The 19,385-nt window shown below is 42.8% G+C and overlaps 1 protein-coding gene across 1 annotated transcript in view; it reads right to left on the minus strand.

Moving 5' to 3' along the window:
* Positions 1-18,342, minus strand: part of LOC144498769 (uncharacterized) — a 42,062-nt gene extending 23,720 nt beyond the window's left edge. The window contains exons 1-2 of the mRNA XM_078220455.1: positions 18,301-18,342; positions 7,651-7,750 (exon numbers count right to left, since the gene is read on the minus strand). Coding sequence (XP_078076581.1) covers positions 7,651-7,750; positions 18,301-18,320 — 120 coding nt within the window. The 5' untranslated portion in view covers positions 18,321-18,342. The remainder of the gene's footprint in view (positions 1-7,650; positions 7,751-18,300) is intronic.
* Between the last annotated feature and the right edge of the window lie 1,043 nt (positions 18,343-19,385).

The following is a 19,385-nucleotide window of genomic DNA, read 5'->3' on the forward strand; positions in this document are numbered from 1 at the left end:
TCGGGCTGATTAGCTACCTGGCATCAATGGTGCTGGGACCTCACAATCGAAACACAGAGCTGTGCTCAGCGGAACACAGTGAGGAATATAATTGAAATAAGGCCCCTGTCCAAGAACCATTATAGCATGACAAGGGTAGGGAAATCACCAGAGCTTACAACACAAGCTAAGATCTGTGGGAAAATGACAAGGTAGCCCTCGCCTGAATCCCTCATTGGTGTCTGGTGAAGGAGGCGGATCCCCTTGTTTGGCATTTCAGGCCACCCCCCACAAAGGATGGTAGTGCCCCAAATGTAGCAACAGATGTTTGCCAGGCTTAACACTCTCCATGGTATTTGAAGGATATGTGAACAGATGCAGAAGCCCATGGCTGAATGGCCTTTTCTGACATAACCTTGAAACACCCAATCTGCCATGGGCTTCACACAAACAACTGTAACACAGTTTTCCCAAGTTTTTAAAGTTTATTTATTAGTGTCACAAACAGGCTTACATTAACACTGCAATGAAGTTACCGTGAAAATCCCCTGGCATGTAGCATGACGCATGGTCACCCATCGACAAATTGCTGACATGTCTATTGCTGTGTATATATTCCTTCAACTGCATGGCAATTCAGAATCCAACCTTTCCAAAATACATGTAAAGTTCTACTATCCTATAATAAAACAACATTTAAAAGCCAAATCAACTCATTTTATGTGTGGCAACCTGATATTTAAAATATAATGAGGCATTAGCCCAGCAGCATTGCAGCCTCAAAACTGTGAACATTCTTCAGTCATAAAAACTTGTACGTGCCTTTAATCCAGAGTGAAACCTTGCAAGATCAACCCGTTTAAGCTGCTCAAATACCCCTTCCTCTTAGAATCATAGAAACCCTACAGTGCAGAAAGAGGCCATCTGGCCCATCGAGTCTGCACCAACCACAATCCCACCCAGGCCCTACCCCCATATCCCTACATATTTACCCGCTAATCCCTCTAACCTACGCATCTCAGGACACTAAGGGGCAATTTTTAGCATGGCCAATCAACCTAACCCGCACATCTTTGGACTGTGGGAGGAAACCGGAGCACCCGGAGGAAACCCACGCAGGCACGAGGAGAATGTGCAAACCCCACACAGACAGTGACCCAAGCCGGGAATCGAACCCAGGTCCCTGGAGCTGTGAAGCAGCAGTGCTAACCACTGTGCTACCGTGCCGCCCTGAAGGTCTTCCATTCCTCGAGTCAATGGGCAGCCTATCAATCTACAGTAATCTTACTTTGGTGATGTCTCAATCCCTTGTTCAGATTACTGGTTTAATCGATCTCCAATATGCTGACTTGCTGGAGGTAAGTTAAAAATGGAATAAAGTGCATTATACAGGTCCAGCTAATTTAAACACATAACAAAATACTTCCAATGAAACACTATTAAATGAGAGGGGCTCCAGATTTTATAATGTCATGGCATCATAATGTCTGGTGTTAGAGACATGGCTATACAAAATTAATTCCATAAATAATTGCCCCTGGTGTAATCACACCAGTAGACAAGACATTACTGCATTAAGAGTTGCAATGTGGTCAGCAAATTGTGCGATAGTTGAAGGGATAAAAAAGTAGAAATATGAAACAAACTTGTGTTTAAATGAACTAACCTGGATATATATTCGTGTAAGCTGGGTCAAGCAGCATTTTCAAACTGCTTTGTGAATATTAATTACATACATCCCATATCAAACTGAACTTCATTTCTAAGGGGAACTCAAATCGCATTGTTGCAAGGTTGTGACAGTGCACCAGCATTGACACTTCTTCATTGTCACCTCATTTCTGGGGGAAACAAGACAACTTGGGAAAATGTGAAGCTGTTCATTTTCCCGAGCGACTTATCAATTTTGATTTCCTCTCTCTCCCTTTCTTCTCAAATGGATATAGAGTTCAGTATATGCCATGGTCTATATTTGCTAATAGTTCTTGAGGTTTTGAAAAGAACACCAACAATGTGCTACTTTTCCCAATGGAAAGGATTTTACTATTTTCATATATAACCATTATTTTTCTCCTACATAATATTTAGGAGCGATTTGTTTTGAAGGCGGCTGTTCCAGTTCAGAAAGCAATTCAAAACGAATAGAAATTCAAGTCATGTAGGAAGCCTTTAATCAGGGCCAACTATTTTGGCTTCTCTGGTTCACTGCAAAGCACAATTTAATAAAATATGATGAACTTTTTTCAAGCATATTTATACCATATTTACATCAAATATCTTTAAAAGTAGCTGTCGGATGTAATTGAAATTCAGTAGAAGAATCAGCGAGAAAGCAGAACTTCAAAAACCACAAACATTTTCTTGTGATTTGTTTGATCTCTACCATGATCAATAACAGTCCCGTGATACTATCAAGTGACATGTTTTGCCAAAAAAATAAGAAATAAAGCATAGTGCTGGTGCTTCAGTAAGGACTTTAGTCTAATTTGCACTTGTAACATTGCTGAAATCAGAACACTTTGTTTTCTATGATTATGTTCCACTGTCAGGTAATTCTATTGGAATGAAAACTGACCTCAAAGACAACATTGCATGCTTCTCTCTATTCTTCCCTCCAGCATCACAAATTATTTTCTCCAAAAAAAAACTATTCAGAAATATGTTAGCTACATACTAATTGCAGTCCACAGAATGTGATGGGGTAGGTTGCTCCCAAATTTTCTTCTTCAAAGCTCTCGAGTGAGCTTCCAGGAGATGTCAGAAGAGGAGTCCAGTGATTGCATTCTCTTCTAGCTTCATCTTTGGTGCTTCCACATCATACCTTTCAAGGGCACCATAGCTAGGAACCTCAACTCTCATGAGAAAAGGTTCAAAGACCCAATTGCATGTCTCACCAAAAGATGTTTGATAAAGTGTCACACAACAGGCTTGTCAGAAATGTTGAAGACCATGGAATAAAAGGCACTGTGGCAACATGGATACAAAGTAAGCAGAGTGAACGGAAACATGATTTTTTTTGGATTGGAGGAGATTGTACAGTGGGGTTATCCAGGGATCGGTACTGGGACCATTGCTTCTCTTGATCTCGATTAATAACCAAGATTTAGCGGTGCAGGGCACAATTTCAAATTTTGCAGGTGACAAAACTTTGGAAGTATTGTAACTGTGAGAAGGATAGTGATAGACTTCAACAGGCTTGGTGGGATGTGCAGACACATGGCAGATAAAATTTAATGCAGAAAAGTGAAGAGATTCATTTTGGTAGGAAAAATGAGGAAATTCCACCTCATATCTATGCTGCCACAGTTATTCCATGGTCAACTTTCCTGACAAGCCTGTTATATGACACTTTATCAAACATCTTTTGCAAGTCCATGTACACCTCATTAGCTGCATTATCTTCATCAAATATCTCTGTTTCCTCATTGAAAAATTCAATCAAATTAGTTAAACACAATTTGACCTTAACAAATCCATGCTGGCTTTCTTTAACTAAACGGACTGGCCTGTAGTTGCTGGGTATATCCTTACACCCTTTTTTTGAACAAGAGTATAATATTTAGAATTCTCCAATCTTCTGGCACCACCTCCATATCTAAGGCACATCGGAAAATTTCACACTCCAAAGTAACTGCAAGTATTTAAAAAGTAAAAGAGTAGCTAATGTGAATGTTGACCTCTTGGAGGATAAAAAAGGGGAATTAATAATGGCAAACACAGAAATGGCCAAAGCATTGAACAGGTACTTTGTGTCTGTCTTCACTGTAGAAGGACAGATTTAGGCTCAGGGATCTTCAAGCACTTCCTCTGCTGTCCACTGCAGCTCCTGTTACTGCAAAGAACTAGGGAACTGCTGACCAATCACCTCTTTAAGGCAGGATTTCCTCCCAAGTGAAGGATGAAAGTCAAACCTGCAGCCAATTGATATCCATTCGAGCGTGAACTGACTGTGGAGCAGGCAGAGTTGGCAGGGATCTGCTGTCCACCAACTATTCAGATGGCAGGAAGAGAAACTCCGTGATCCAACATATTCAGGCCAGAGGTTTGTGAAAGGGAAATAGTTTGTGACTTATTTATTAGAGTTCTTTGAGGGAGTAAGAAGCAATGCGGCTCAAGGGGAACCTGTGGATGTGGTGTATTTGGATTTCCAAAAGGCATCTGAAAAGATGCCCCATCAAAGGTTACTACAAATATAAGAGCTCATGGTGCAGGAGGTAAGATATTGGCATTGATAGAGGATTGGTTAGCCAACAGGAAGCAGAGAGTGGGCATTAAAGGGTCATTTTCAGGTCTCCAAGCTGTAACTAATGGAGTGCCACAGGGATCAGTGCTGAGGCCTCAACTATTTATAATCTACATCAATGACTTGGATGAAGATACCAAATATATGGTTGCTAAATTTGTTGATGACACAAAGATAGGTAGGAAATTTAAAAGGACTTAAAGAGTGTACAAAGGGATTTAGATAGGTTAAGTGTGTGGGCAAAAACATTGACAGAGTATAACATGGGAAAACGTGAACTTGTCCACTTTGGCAGCAAGAATTGAAAATTAGAATATTATTTGAATGGAGAGAGATTGCAAAACTCTAGGATACAGAGAGAACTGTGTGTTCTGGTACATGAATCACAATAAACTAGTATGCAGGTACAGCAAGTAATTAGAGAGACAAATGGAATGTTGGTGTTCACTGCAATGGAAATGGAATATAAAAGTAGGGATGTGTTGCTGCAGTTGGACAGGGTCTTGGTTAGACCACATCTGAGGTATTGCGTACAGTTTTGGCCTTCTTAAGAAATTAATGTAAGTAAATTAATGATGACAGAAGCTTCTCTCAGCTGATTCCTAGGATGAAGAGATTATCTCACGAGGAAAGGTTGAGCAGGTTGGCGTTACATCCATGAAGTTTAGAAATATGAGAGGCAATCTTATTGAAACATCTAAGATTCAGAGTCATTGACTCTGTCTACACTTCCTGCTGCCTCGGAAAAGAAGCCAGTAAAATTAAGGACCCCACACACCTCGGACATACTCTCTTCCACCTTCTTTCATCCGAAAAAGATACAAAAGTCTGAGGTCACGTACCAACCAACTCAAGAACAGCTTCTTCCCTGCTGCCATCAGACTTCTGAATGGACCTACCTCACACTAAGTTGACCTTTCTCTACACCTTAGCTATGACTGTAACACTACATTCTGCACGCACTCCTTTCTTTCTCTATGAATGGTATGCTTTGTATAGCACGCAAGAAATGATACTTTTCACTGTATACTAATACATGTGACAATAACAAATCAAATCAAATCAAAATCAGAGAGGACTTGACAGGGTGGATATTAGAAATGTCAATTACTGGGAAATAACGGAGAAGGTCTTGTAGGGATAAAGGCACCATTTGGTTGGATGGCTGTTGTGGATAGGATTGGTGCCGACAGCACAGGGGTCACTCCCTGTCCGGGCTAGGGTGGGTGTGGGACCTGCTTCCTTGTCCTACAAGGCACGGTAGGCTGGACCTGCCCTTGGGAATAAAACCAAAGAAGAGGAGGGAAATAGTGGCAGATGATGAGTCGAAAAGCCTTTCAAGTGATTTAATTGAATCGTCCACAAAGAAATAATGAAATGTTTACACCAAAGTTTCTCCTGTTTATATCAAAGTTTCCTCTATGAACGTTAACTTAAAAATACCAGGTAGTGATGTTTATAGACAGGAAATGCATACATGTGCAACATTTTAATAAATAAATCTAAGTTTAGTAGAACATATATCACCAAACACAAGTGGTTTGTATCTATTTGGAAATTTTGAGTGTTTCCATGTGTGCTGAGTTTCGATATACCTCTAGTGTTGCTTATACTTTTACTTGGTTAGTTGCACTATTCTACATGAGAGTTTATTAAATATTAGGATGCTGATATCCAGTTAAGCATTGCGATAAAACATTTGGCTTGGTTCAGTACTTCCAGTTTCAGATGGGGATTTATTTTGTCTTTTGATTTAAAAAATACATGCAGATTTATTCCTAACATCGTTATCAGAAAATAACATCTGCCTATCTGGGTTAACACGAGGCACCCAATAAATTCTCATCAGCTTGAGCAATTAGTTTAAGAATTGCATGATAAACACTTATTCTAAACATTTATTCAGCTGCTAAAATCTGTGACATATTATTGACATTCCTTAAGCTAGTGGGAAGAGTGTATGCACAAACTTATTGTACACAGCGCAAAACGTTCAAAATTAACATTCAGAATGGTTTCTGTTCCTTTGCACGTTTTTCCAAGACTATTCTCAGAAACATCAACACCGAAACAAACAAGATATTCCTCCAAATGTCATAATCAGTGAAAAACATTTAAAATATATACAATCATATTGAAGTGGTGGTTTTGAGTGATGTTGTCATTTTAGAATTAAAGGATTCTTTCCATTGCGATTAGTTTGCATTTCCCTTTCCTGATTGTACGGTTTAATTTTAGGATTATAGTTGGTTCCTCCAGTGAAGTGAACAAAACCGGTTTAGTGGAGTGATAATTGGTTGAAGTGAGAACGATTTTGAATAAATTAACAAATACAAGCCGGCATCAGGGGGAAATAGACAGTCGTTAAAGCTGCTGGACTGTGTAAGAAACCCAACTGTTTCCCTATGTCCTTCAGTGAACATTCAAATTAGGAGCAGGAGTAGAAACAAGAGATGGGTGGGTGTTGGTCGATGAGGCTGTCAGCTTTCTTCTTGTGGTTGGAAAATGTCTCTGCATCTGTCCTGAAGACAGGTGGGCTGGACAGACTGAGATGGATCTATTGGATTGGCATTTAAACATGGCGCCCGGATCTTAGAGCCCGACAGCTGACAGCGAGCAGACAAATCAGTTCCCAATTCTTGCCTGTACATAATTAATGATGATCCAATGGTGCAAGTTCCCACCATTCCACCGGCAAGTTAGGGGGAGGGGTGATGGGAGGTTGTGGGGGGGGTGGGGCGCAATCTCCAAAATCAGCTGTCACCACACAAAATTACACCCATAGGCTTTTAAAAAATAAATTGATGTAATGTTTTTCTGCACAATATTAACGCTTTCTAAAATGTAAGCACATTTTCACATTCTGCTTTAGTCATTAGTTTGTGATATCGGACATAGATTCTGCGTTCCCTCAGTGGCACCCACCATATCTCTGACAGGAGACCAACAAAAACCATCGGACAAAGATAAAGGAAATAAATAGGTCAACATTTTCCACCCTGCTTTGTTAGTGATGATATCTCTGCCCACTGTTACAAGGCAAATGTCATGAGGCACACACAGCCTGTGCAGAGCCTCTTTGTTTCAGGAGCTTTGCTTCTCTGACTCATTTGGGACCTGGTTTATAGTGGAGACCAGTATGTCCAGTGAGTTAAGGCACACCACATTCTAGATAGGCATAAGCAGATGGAGAGGGCCTAAATTAAACAAGCAACCTGGGCCCCCGCTGCCCCATGCATGCACCTCCCCACCCCCCAAGCAGTGGTGGGCATGCACCTTATTCTCTGGTGACATTGGGTAGCCCAGAACTGGAGATGTACCCGCAGTGAAATGGGCGATCATCTCCCTGTGTAATTTAGGTATATTCTACTGACCCAGCAAGTTCAGGACAGTGACCTGCAGATTTGACGTTTCAGTTTTAAACTCACCTCCAAAACAAATTGCTCCATAATCAGATTGATAACTCTATCCATCATTACTTCCTTCATTACTTTGTCAGCTTCTTGTGCAGTTTTCCAGGCCAACTGACTTCAATGGATATTGTCAAGGAAAAATAGCAGAGCTTCCACGAAGCAGAACACTGTGCATGGTAATGTGCAGCGTTAGGCTTAGTGCTTTCGGAAGTAAAACCCTGCATTAATTGAGGTTTATAATTAGGTTAACCAAGGTTATTGCATTTACTATCACATTCAGAAATCCATTGCTCACATTTGCTTGGAACCTCAGTACTTTCCAGGTTGGCCCATAACTGGATGAAGCTCAATAATCAATGTTACTTGCATTAGTTACAGTCAAGAGAAAAAAAAAGATTTCTAATTAAGTTAAACAAGCCTCCTATCTTGCAGAATCCATACACAGAGTTTAGCCAAAATTCTGCTATCAATTCTAACTTGCACCAAGTCTCAGCACCATTCGCAACTCCTCAGATACTGAAGCAGTTCCGTGTCCATATGCAGCAAGACCAGGACATCATTCAGGCTTAAACTGATAAATGGCAAGTAACATTCATGCCACAAAAGGGTCAGGCAATGACCATCTCCAACAAAAGAGAATCCAACCATCTTCCCTTGGCATTACCATCGTTGAATCCCCCACTATCAACACTGACAAAAGACTGAACTGGACCAGCCGTATAAATACTGTGGCTATAAGAACAGATCAGAGGTTGGGAACTCTGCAGAAAGTAACTTATCTCCTGACTCGCCAAAGCCTGTCCACCATCTACAAGGCACAAGTCAGGAGCATGATGGAATACTCCCCACTTGTCTGGATGAGTGCAGCTCCAACCACACACGGAAAGCTTGACACCATCCAGGACAAAGCAATCACTTCATTCGCCACCATTTTCAACCATCACCTCCAAAATTCACTCCCTCCACCACTGCCACACAGTAGCAGCAATGGGTACCATCAACAAGATGCACTGCATCCTTCCATAGCACTTCCCAGACCCATCAACTCTACCTCCTCGAAGGACAAGGGCAGCCTAACCCTAACCCTAACCACCACCTGCAAGTTCTCTGCCAAGTCAAACTGATTGGAAATGGGCAGCACGGTGGCACAGTGGTTAGCACTGCTGCCTCACAGTGCCAGGGACCCAGGTTCAATTCTGGCCTCGGGTCACAGTCTATATGGAGTTTGCACATTCTCCCTGTGTCTGCGTAGGTTTCCTCCGGGTGCTACGGTTTCCTCCCACAGTCCAAAGATGTGCGGGTTAGGTTGATTGGCCATGCTAAATTAACCCTAGTGTCAGGAGATTAGCAGGGTAAATGTGTGGAGTTATGAGAATAGGGTCTGGGTGGGATTGTGGTCAGTGAAGACACGATGGGCCAAATGGCCTCCTTCTGCACTGTATGAGTCATAGAATCATAGAAGTTTACAGCATGGAAACAGGCCCTTCGGCCCAACTTGTCCATGCTGCCCTTTTTTTTCAAACGACTAAGTTAGTCCCAATTGCCCGCGTTTGGCCCATATCCCTCGATAGCCATCTTACTCTGTAACTGTCTAAATGCTTTTTAAAAGACAAAATTGTACTCGCTTCTACTACGACCTCTGGCAGCTTGTTCCAGACATTTGAAACCCTCGGTGTGAAAAAAATGCCCCTCTGGCCCCTTTTGTATCCCTCCCCTCTCAGCTTCAACCTATGCCCTCTAGTTTTAGACTCCCCTACCTTTGGGAAAAGATATTGACTATCTAGCTGATCTATGCCCCTCATTATTTTATAGACCTCTGTAAGACCACCCCCTAAGCCTCCGACACTCCAGAGAAAAAAGTCCCATCGATCCAGCCTCTCCTTATAACTCAAACCATTAAGTCCCAGTAGCATCCTAGTAAATCTTTTCTGCACTCTTTCTAGTTGAATAATATCCTTTCTATAATATGCAGACTTTAACTTTCCAAATATTGATTGGAACCTTTGTAGGTCAAATACTTCGGATGGGGCAGTTTTTGTGCAGTGTGTGCAGGAGGGTTTCCTGACACAATATGTGGATAGGCCGACAAGAGGTGAGGCCACATTGGATTTGGTACTGGAAAATGAACCGGGCCAAGTGTTAGATTTGGTTGTGGGAGAGCACTTTGGAGATAGTGACCACAATTCGGTGTCTTTTGTTATTGCAATGGAGAGGGATAGGGCCGTATGGCAGGGCAAGGTTTACAATTGGGGGAGAGGTAATTATGATGCAATTAGGCAAGAATTAGTGGGCATAAGTTGGGAACATAAACTGTCAGGGAAAGGAACTAATGAAAAGTGGAACTTTTTCAAGGAACAAATACTGGATGTCCTTGATAGGTATGTCCCTGTCAGGCAGGGAGGAAATGGCCGAGTGAGGGAACCGTGGTTCACGAAAGAGGTGGAATGTCTTGTGAAAAGGAAGAGGGAAGCTTATGTAGGGATGAGGAAACAAGGTTCAGATGGCTCGATTGAGGGTTACAAGTTAGCAAGGAATGAGCTGAAAAAGGGGCTTAGGAGAGCTATGAGGGGACACGAGAAGTCCTTGGCGGGTCGGATCAAGGAAAACCCCAAGGCTTTTTACTCTTATGTGAGGAATAAAAGAATGACCAGGGTGAGGTTAGGGCCGGTCAAGGACAGTAGTGGGAACTCGTGTATGGAGTCAGTAGAGATAGGCGAGGTGATGAATGAATACTTTTCTTCAGTGTTCACCAAGGAGAGGGGCCATGTTTTTGAGGAAGAGAAGGTGTTACAGGCTAATAGGCTGGAGGAAATAGATGTTCGGAGGGAGGATGTCCTGGCAGTTTTGAATAAACTGAAGGTCGATAAGTCCCCTGGGCCTGATGAAATGTATCTGAGGATTCTTTGGGAGGCAAGGGATGAGATTGCAGAGCCTTTGGCTTTGATCTTTGGGTCCTCGCTGTCCACGGGGATGGTGCCAGAGGACTGGAGACTGGCGAATGTTGTTCCTCTGTTTAAGAAAGGGAATAGAAATGACCCTGGTAATTATAGGCCGGTTAGTCTTACTTCGGTGGTTGGTAAATTGATGGAAAAGGTCCTTAGAGATGGGATTTACGACCATTTAGAAAGATGCGGATTAATCCGGGATAGTCAGCACGGATTCGTGAAGGGCAAGTCGTGCCTCACAAATTTGATAGAATTTTTTGAGGAGGTAACTAAGTGTGTTGATGAAGGTAGGGCAGTTGATGTCATATACATGGATTTTAGTAAGGCGTTTGATAAGGTCCCCCATGGTCGGCTTATGATGAAAGTGAGGAGGTGTGGGATAGAGGGAAAGTTGGCCGATTGGATAGGTAACTGCCTGTCTGATCGAAGACAGAGGGTGGTGGTGGATGGAAAATTTTCGGATTGGAGGCAGGTTGCTGGGGAGTGCCGCAGGGATCAGTGCTTGGTCCTCTGCTCTTTGTGATTTTTATTAATGACTTAGAGGAGGGGGCTGAAGGGTGGATCAGTAAATTTGCTGATGACACCAAGATTGGTGGAGTAGTGGATGAGGTGGAGGGCTGTTGTAGGCTGCAAAGAGACATAGATAGGATGCAAAGCTGGGCTGAAAAATGGCAAATGGAGTTTAACCCTGATAAATGTGAGGTGATTCATTTTGGTAGGACTAATTTAAATGTGGATTACAGGGTCAAAGGTAGGGTTCTGAAGGCTGTGGAGGAACGGAGAGATCTTGGAGTTCATATCCACAGATCTCTAAAGGTTGCCACTCAAGTGGATAGAGCTGTGAAGAAGGCCTATAGTGTGTTAGCTTTTATTAACAGGGGGTTGGAGTTTAAGAGCCGTGGGGTTATGCTGCAACTGTACAGGACCTTGGTGAGACCACATTTGGAATATTGTGTGCAGTTCTGGTCACCTCACTATAAGAAGGATGTGGAAGCGCTGGAAAGAGTGCAGAGGAGATTTACCAGGATGCTGCCTGGTTTGGAGGGTAGGTCTTATGAGGAAAGGTTGAGGGAGCTAGGGCTGTTCTCTCTGGAGCAGAGGAGGCTGAGGGGAGACTTAATAGAGGTTTATAAAATGATGAAGGGGATAGATAGAGTGAACGTTCAAAGACTATTTCCTCGGGTGGATGGAGCTATTACAAGGGGGCATAACTATAGGGTTCGTGGTGGGAGATACAGGAAGGATATCAGAGGTAGGTTCTTTACGCAGAGAGTGGTTGGGGTGTGGAATGGACTGCCTGCAGTGATAGTGGAGTCAGACACTTTAGGAACATTTAAGCGGTTATTGGATAGGCACGTGGAGCACACCAGGATGATAGGGAGTGGGATAGCTTGATCTTGGTTTCAGATAAAGCTCGGCACAACATCGTGGGCCGAAAGGCCTGTTCTGTGCTGTACTGTTCTATGTTCTATAATAGGGTGACCAGAACTGTACATAGTATTCCGAGTGTAGCCTTACCAATGTCTTGTGCAACTTCAACAAGACGTCCCAACTCCTGTATTCAATGTTCTGACCAATGAAACCAAGCATGCCGAATGCCTTCTTCACCACCCCATCCACCTATGACTCCCCTTTCAATGAGCTATGAACATGCACCCCCCAATCTCTTTGTTCTATAACTCTCTCCAATGCCCTAGCATTAACTGAGTGAGTCTTGCCCTGGTTCGATCTATGAAAATGCATCACCTTGCATTTATCTAAATTAAACTCCATCTGCCATTCGTCAGTCCACTGGCCCAATTGATCAAGATCCCATTGCAATCTGAGATAACCTTCTTCACTGTCCACTATGCCACCAATCTTGGTGTCATCTGCAAACTTACTAACCACGCCTTCTATATTCTCATCCAAATCATTAATATAAATGACAAATAATAGTAGACCCAACTCCGATCCCTGAAGCACACCACTGGTCACAAGCCTCCAGTTTGAAAAACAACCCTCTGCAACCACAATCTGACTTCTGTCATCAAGCCAATTTTGTATCCATTTGGCTCCCTCACCCTGGATCCCATGAGATTTAATCTTATGCAACAACCTACCATGCGGTACCTTGTCAAAGGCCTTGCTAAAGTCCATGTAGACAACATCAACTGCACTGCTCTCATCTACCTTCTTGGTTACCCCTTCAAAAAACTCAAATTTGTGAGACATGATTTTCCACTCACAAAGCCATGCTGACTGTCCCTAATCAGTCCTTGTCTCTCTAAATGCCTGTAGATCCTGTCCCTCAGGATATCTTCCAACAACTTACCCACTGCAGATGTGAGGCTCACTGGCCTGTAGTTCCCAGGCTTTTCCCTGCAGCCCTTTTTAAACAAAGGCACAACATTTGCCACCCTCCAATCTTCAGGCACCCCGCCTGTGGCTGTTGATGATTCAAATATCTCTGCTAGGGGACCCACACTTTCCTCCCTAGCCTCCCACAATGTCCTGGGATACACTTCATCACCGGGGATTTATCTACCCAGATGCACTTTAAGACTTCCAGCACCTCCTTCTCTGTTATACGTACACTCCTCAAGACATCACTCTTTATTTCCCCATGTTCCCTAACATCCATGCCTTTCTCAACAGTAAGTGCTGATGAGAAATATTCATTTAGGATCTCACCCATCTCTTGTGGATCCGCACATAGATGACCTTGTTGATCCTTAAGAGGCCCTACTCTCTCCCTAGTTACTCTTTTGCCCTTTATGTATTTGTAGAATCTCTCGATTCTTCTTTGCCTTATCTGCCAAAGCAATCTTGTGTCCCCTTTTTGCCCTCCTGATTTCTCTCTTAACTCTACTTCTACACCCTCTATACTCTTCAAGGGATCCACTTGATCCCAGCTGCCTATGCATGTCATGTGCCTCCTTCTTCTTCTTGACCAGGGCCTCAATATCACGAGTCATCCAGGGTCCCTACTTCTACTAGCCTTGCCCTTCACTCTAAAAGGAATATGCTTACCCTGAACACTGGTTAACACACTTTTGAAAGCCTCCCACTTATCAGATGTCCTTTTGCCTGCCAACAGACTCCCCCAATTAACTTTTGAAAGTTCCTGTCTGATACCATCAAAATTGGCCTTGCCCCAATTTAGAATTTTAACTTTTGGACTAGACCTATCATTCTTCATAGCTATCTTAAAACTAATGGACTGTATGGATTCTATGGAGACAGAATATCACCATTCCTTCACTGTCGTTGGATCAAAATCCTGGAATCCCTAAGCACTGTGAGTGTACATAGAGCACATGGACCACAAAGGTTCACCACCACCTTCTCAAGGGCAATTATGGATAGACAATAAAATGCTGGCCTTGCCAACGACACCCACATCCCGTGAAAGAATTTTATAAAAAACATTCCTCAAAATGTACCTCTTTTACCAATCTTTTGGTCATCTATCTGAGCATCGCCTAGTGTGTCTCAGTGTTAAGTATTTCAAAATGCTCCCATGAAGCATCTTGGAATCTGTTGAAAGGTCTACATTGTCAAGTTGTCATTGTTGTTCTCGGCTCCTTCCTTTTTAACAGCTGCTTTTGTCCTATTTCTCCAACACACTGAGCATTATAAAGATGCCTGTTCCCTCTGGATGGTGAAAGAAAGCCAAACTTATGTTGAATCGATTCATTGACAGGGGGACTCAGTGCATGTAGAATGGGCTGAATTTTCTGGAACACAGACGGGTGCGAAAACAAGTGGGTGGACCCACAAATTTGGGCACAGTGCCATCGGCAGTGTGCCCACAATCAGCCTGCCCTCTCCATCATAATTGTACAGGTGGCAGTGGAGGCATCGGCTGCGTCACCTCCCCATGGTCCAATTGAAGACCTTAAGTGGACATCTTGCTGCTGCTCTGATTGAATGTGCAGTGGTAGAAGCCTGTAGAAGCCCCACGTGTAGCCCAGCAGGGTTGCTGGTCAGTGAAAGGTGATGGGGCCTACCTCCTTCCCAAGCCTCCTATGCCAATTGGAGGCCCCCCACCCCCACAATGTTGCAACCTAGGGCCCATCTCCCCCCTCCTCCCCGACCCACAACCCCACTCCAGCTGATCAAATTGTCCCTCCAGCACCCTTGCTGTCCCCCCCACCACCCCCCCCCCCCCTCCCCGTCCCCCCCAGCACCCAGCCAACCTGGCCCTAGTGCAATCCCAGACCCATCTGGGTTTTGAGGCATACACGGTTCCTCTTCCTCCATGGCCTCCTACAATGCTGGCAGTGGCTATTAATCCGGGTGTGACACCGACTGTCTATGAGACAGGTCTTTCTTGTGGAGATGGACAGAAATCCTGCCTCACATTAATTAAGAACAAAGAAAAGTACAGGTAGTTCAGAAGAGGCTCGCTAGATTGATTCCAGGTTTGAAGGGGCTGTCGTATGAGGAGTGGTTGAGTAGCTTGGCTTGTACCCGTTGGAGTACAGAAGAATGAGGGGGGATTTGTTTGAGGTATATAAAATACTCAACAGGATTGATAAAGTAAATGTTAACCAAATGTTCCCCCTTCTAGAACAGTCTCGGACAAGAGGTCATTGTTGTAGAGTAAGGGGGGATGGGGGGGTGGTTCAAGAAAGAGATAAAGAGAAGCTACTTCTCACAGAGGGTTGTGAATCTATGGAACTCACTGCCTCAGAGTGCAGTGGATGCAGAATCAATCAATGGATTCAAGAAAGAGATAGATAAATATTTGATCAAAAGCAGGATAAAGGGCTATGGGGAAAAGGCAGGGAAGTGGAGTTAGGATGAGATGGAGATCAGCCATGATCATATTGAATGGCTTACTCTCACTCCTAATTCCTACTCTGAATTGCCTACTCTCACTCCTAATTCCTACTCTGAATTGCCTACTCTCACTCCTAATTCCTATGTTCCTAGCACAGGAACAGGTCCTTCGGCCCTCCAAGCCTGTGTCGAGCATGATGCCCCAACTAAACTAAAGAAAATACCTTCTGCCCTTACTCGGTCCGTATTGCTCTATTCCCACGTTACTCAAGTAGCCATCCAGATATCTCTTAAAAATTAAAGGATCATTGACCAAAAAATTGAAGTGGGGCTAGTTGGCCAAGTGGAGCCCATTCTTGTTGTATAATCCAGCCCATTGTGTTCTCTTCCGTCTGGGTGAACAAAGGATCCTAGCTTGCAGGCAAATACAAACTAAAATAACTCTTACTGCTGCTTTTCTAACAGCTATTCTATGGTTCATAATACATCACTGAATTAATTGGTTATTCATTACAAAGTACAAAAGGACAGAGTCAAAACCTGGAAAATAAGTCAGGTACAACACTGTTTACAGATTTACTTCAATGGATAAGAATGCTAAGGGAACAGAGATGGTCCATTTGTTACAGATATAAATGTTGGATGGGATTTTACGGCCTTGCTCATCCCAAAACTGTAAAATCATGCCCAAGGTCAACGGACCTTCCCGTGCTCCGCCCCTCACCCGCTCTGGTTCCCGTGGTGGGCAGGCCAGTAAAGTTCCGGCCAGTATGTTCAATGTTAATATAAGTGAGTGCAGCTTGAAAATTAAAGACAACAAAGCAATAGGAAAAACACAGTTAAAAACACAGAATACTAATTATTCTCCATTAACTCTAGCATAAATATGGTGGAAAATTATATGATCCAAGATTTGCTGCTTACTACCCAGCCCATTCATCATTCAGAAATGGGTCACACCCGAGGAGTACACAAGCCAGGTTTGTGATTTCAGCAATGAAATCACATTAAATATGATATCAAGTTCAATTATGTTCACCAGATTGATCTCACCATTTAATGACGTGATCAGTTGGATTTTCCTGAGGTGGCAGCATAGTTTTTGAAAATTTGACTTGAGAAATATACAAGTCTGAACCCTCACACAGGCAGCAGAAGGACTGGTGTGGAAGTGAAGCAATCATCAAGCGGCACGGTAGCACAGTGGTTAGCACTGCTGCTTCACAGCTCCAGGGTCCCGGGTTCGATTCCCGGCTCGGGTCACTGTCTGTGTGGAGTTTGCACATTCTCCTCGTGTTTGCGTGGGTTTCCTCCGGGTGCTCCGGTTTCCTCCCACAGTCCAAAGATGTGCGGGTTAGGTTGATTGGCCAGGTTAAAATTGCCCCTGAGATGCGTAGGTTAGAGGGATTAGCGGGTAAAATATGTGGGGGTAGGGCCTGGGTGGGATTGTGGTCGGTGCAGACTCGATGGGCCGAATGGCCTCCTTCTGCACTGTAGGGTTTCTATGATTCTATGATTCACTGACTCACTGTGTGAAAGTGATTCTGCAGCACTATAGGGATTCTATGCACTGTTCCTTCATTCAGGGGCATCGCACATTCTTAAATAAAGGTCAGTTCACCAAATCTTCCAATATTAAAGGATCATTTAAAAACTCCAGGATCTGGATCTGCATCTTCACCAAAAACTAATAAATTCTTCCCTGGGCCATACCCTACCTGCATACCAAGTTCTGTTGAAATTGGTCTATTAGTGTTTGAAATATATTGTTTGCAGATAAACAGGGATAAAAGCATTACCATCACCCATTTTCAATGGTGGAGGTAAGTATTGGAATTATGAGGTTTATAAAATTATTGTGCTTTGGGTCTGTATCTATAATTTAAAGTAAAATTAAAGGGGTCATGTGCCTTGTTCTGAATTCTGTTTGACAGCAAGACCGGGCAGTTTAATTGTTAGGAGATTAAAGGGAGGATTGTTTTACTGGGGAAAAGGTACAAGGTGTTTATACTTGGAGACAATTGTAGCAGCTTGTGTGTTAACGTAGATAGTATGTGAATCTCCAATGTCCCAGGAAAGTGTTGAGCGTGTTGACTTTTAAAAACTTGTGCTTTAAACTCCTCACTTACTTCCAAGAGAGTTGGGGTCTCAAGGATAGCTAATTAGCTTTCTACCTGGATACAAAGCCCATGTGATTCACTTCATTATAGGGATGGAAAAGGGTCTTAGGTATCCCTGAAAACTTGCTAACAAGGCTAGCCTGAAAGGAATGGGGAGAAGGAGAGCAGTTATGGGCAACAAGATGTTGTGGTTCACCACACAGAAATTGGAGTGGGAGCTCACACACACAGATTCAAAAGACCAAATTCCTGAGGAGTTAAAATGGGACTGGAAAATTTGTCTAGCTTGTGTTCTGAATCTCTGTTGGGGAAAAAAAACCTAACATGAAAGATGGTTCTGAGAGTATAAGTTCCCAGGCTGAGAAAGAAAAAGAAGTAAACTCTCAGGAGCTAAGAATCAACTTGGACTGGTTTTGGGAGAATTAAGTGTCTACTTAAAGGATAGTGCAAAGTATATAAATTAAGTGTGTTATTGGTGTGCTAAAACAAAAAGTAGAATGTTCTGTTTTGTAGTTTGAAGTATAAATTGCCTTCAAAGAGTGTTTAGTCAATAGCGCTTTTAATCTTTTGTTACAGTAAAGGCTTAAAAGTGTGAAATCTTGCCATGTCAGCCATTCTGCTATTAACTGGAAATTAAAATTTATTTTTAAAAATCATCAGGGTCTAGAAATTGTAGCAGGTAATGTTTTCCATCAGAGGTCAATGTTAGAAATCGGATCATGGTCAGATCGGATGATATAATAGGACTGAAGACAAGTTGTTCAGTGCACTGGAGCTCACTGTAATAAGTATACTCTCATGAACTATTGCAATCCAGGAATACAAAAGGATACTCAGCAGTGAAAGGATCCATTCCATCTGGAACTTTTCGGATATAGTCATCCATCAACTTCTCCACCATGTCATCAAGTATTGAGTGAACCTAAAGGTAGAAAACATAGTTACAGTTTTTATAACCAACTCAGATGTTACCAAATTCTCAGTTCTAAGGCTACTGCATGCAAGATTTTGTCAGGTTTCATTTTTTATTAAATTATTAGGACATTCATCATTGTTCAAAATGATGAACTCCTAGAAATCATGTTTTAATACATACAAATGGATGAAAATTACTTGTGATTAGCACATATTTCACAACATAGGAGATTCTGTTTGACACAATGGACCAGAATAGGAGTTTAGAGTTAGCAAGTGAGTATCATCCAGTCATGGACCAACCTGGAAAGTGCTGAGGTTCCAAGCAAATGTGAGTAATGGATTTCTGAATGTGATAGTAAATGCAATAACCTTGGTTAACCTAATTATAAACCTCAATTAATACAGGGTGTTACTTCCAAAAACACTATTTTAGCCTAACGCTGCACATTACCATGCACAGTGTTCTGCTTAGTGGAAGCTCTGTTATTTTTCCTCGACAATATCCATTGCAGTCAGTTGGCCTGGAAAATTGGGTAGCACAGTGGTTATCACGGCTTCCTCACAACGCTAGGAACCCGGGTTTGATTCCCGGCTTGGGTTACTGTCTGTGTGGATTTTTCACATTCTGCCCATGTCTGCGTGGGTTTCCTCTGGATGCTCCGGTTTCCTCCCACAGTTCAAAGACGTGCGGGTTAGGTGGATTGGCCTTGCTAAATTGCCCCTTAGTGCCATGGGGACTAGCTAGGGTAAATGCAGGGGTTATGGGGATATGGCCTGAGTGGATTGTGGTCGGTGCAGACTTGATGGGCCGAATGGCCTCCTTCTGCACTGCAGGGATTCTATGAAGTTCATCTGCCAGTAACGAATTAAAGGAAAAAAGACTTGCATTTATATTACACATATTACGACTTTTGAATTGTAGTCAATATTGTACTATAGGCAAAGCAGCCAAGTTGTACAAAGCCACTGATCCCACTGACAGCATTGAGATAGTTGGCCA

The sequence above is a fragment of the Mustelus asterias genome, chromosome 1 (assembly GCF_964213995.1).
Source record: "Mustelus asterias chromosome 1, sMusAst1.hap1.1, whole genome shotgun sequence".
Lineage (NCBI taxonomy): Eukaryota > Metazoa > Chordata > Chondrichthyes > Carcharhiniformes > Triakidae > Mustelus > Mustelus asterias.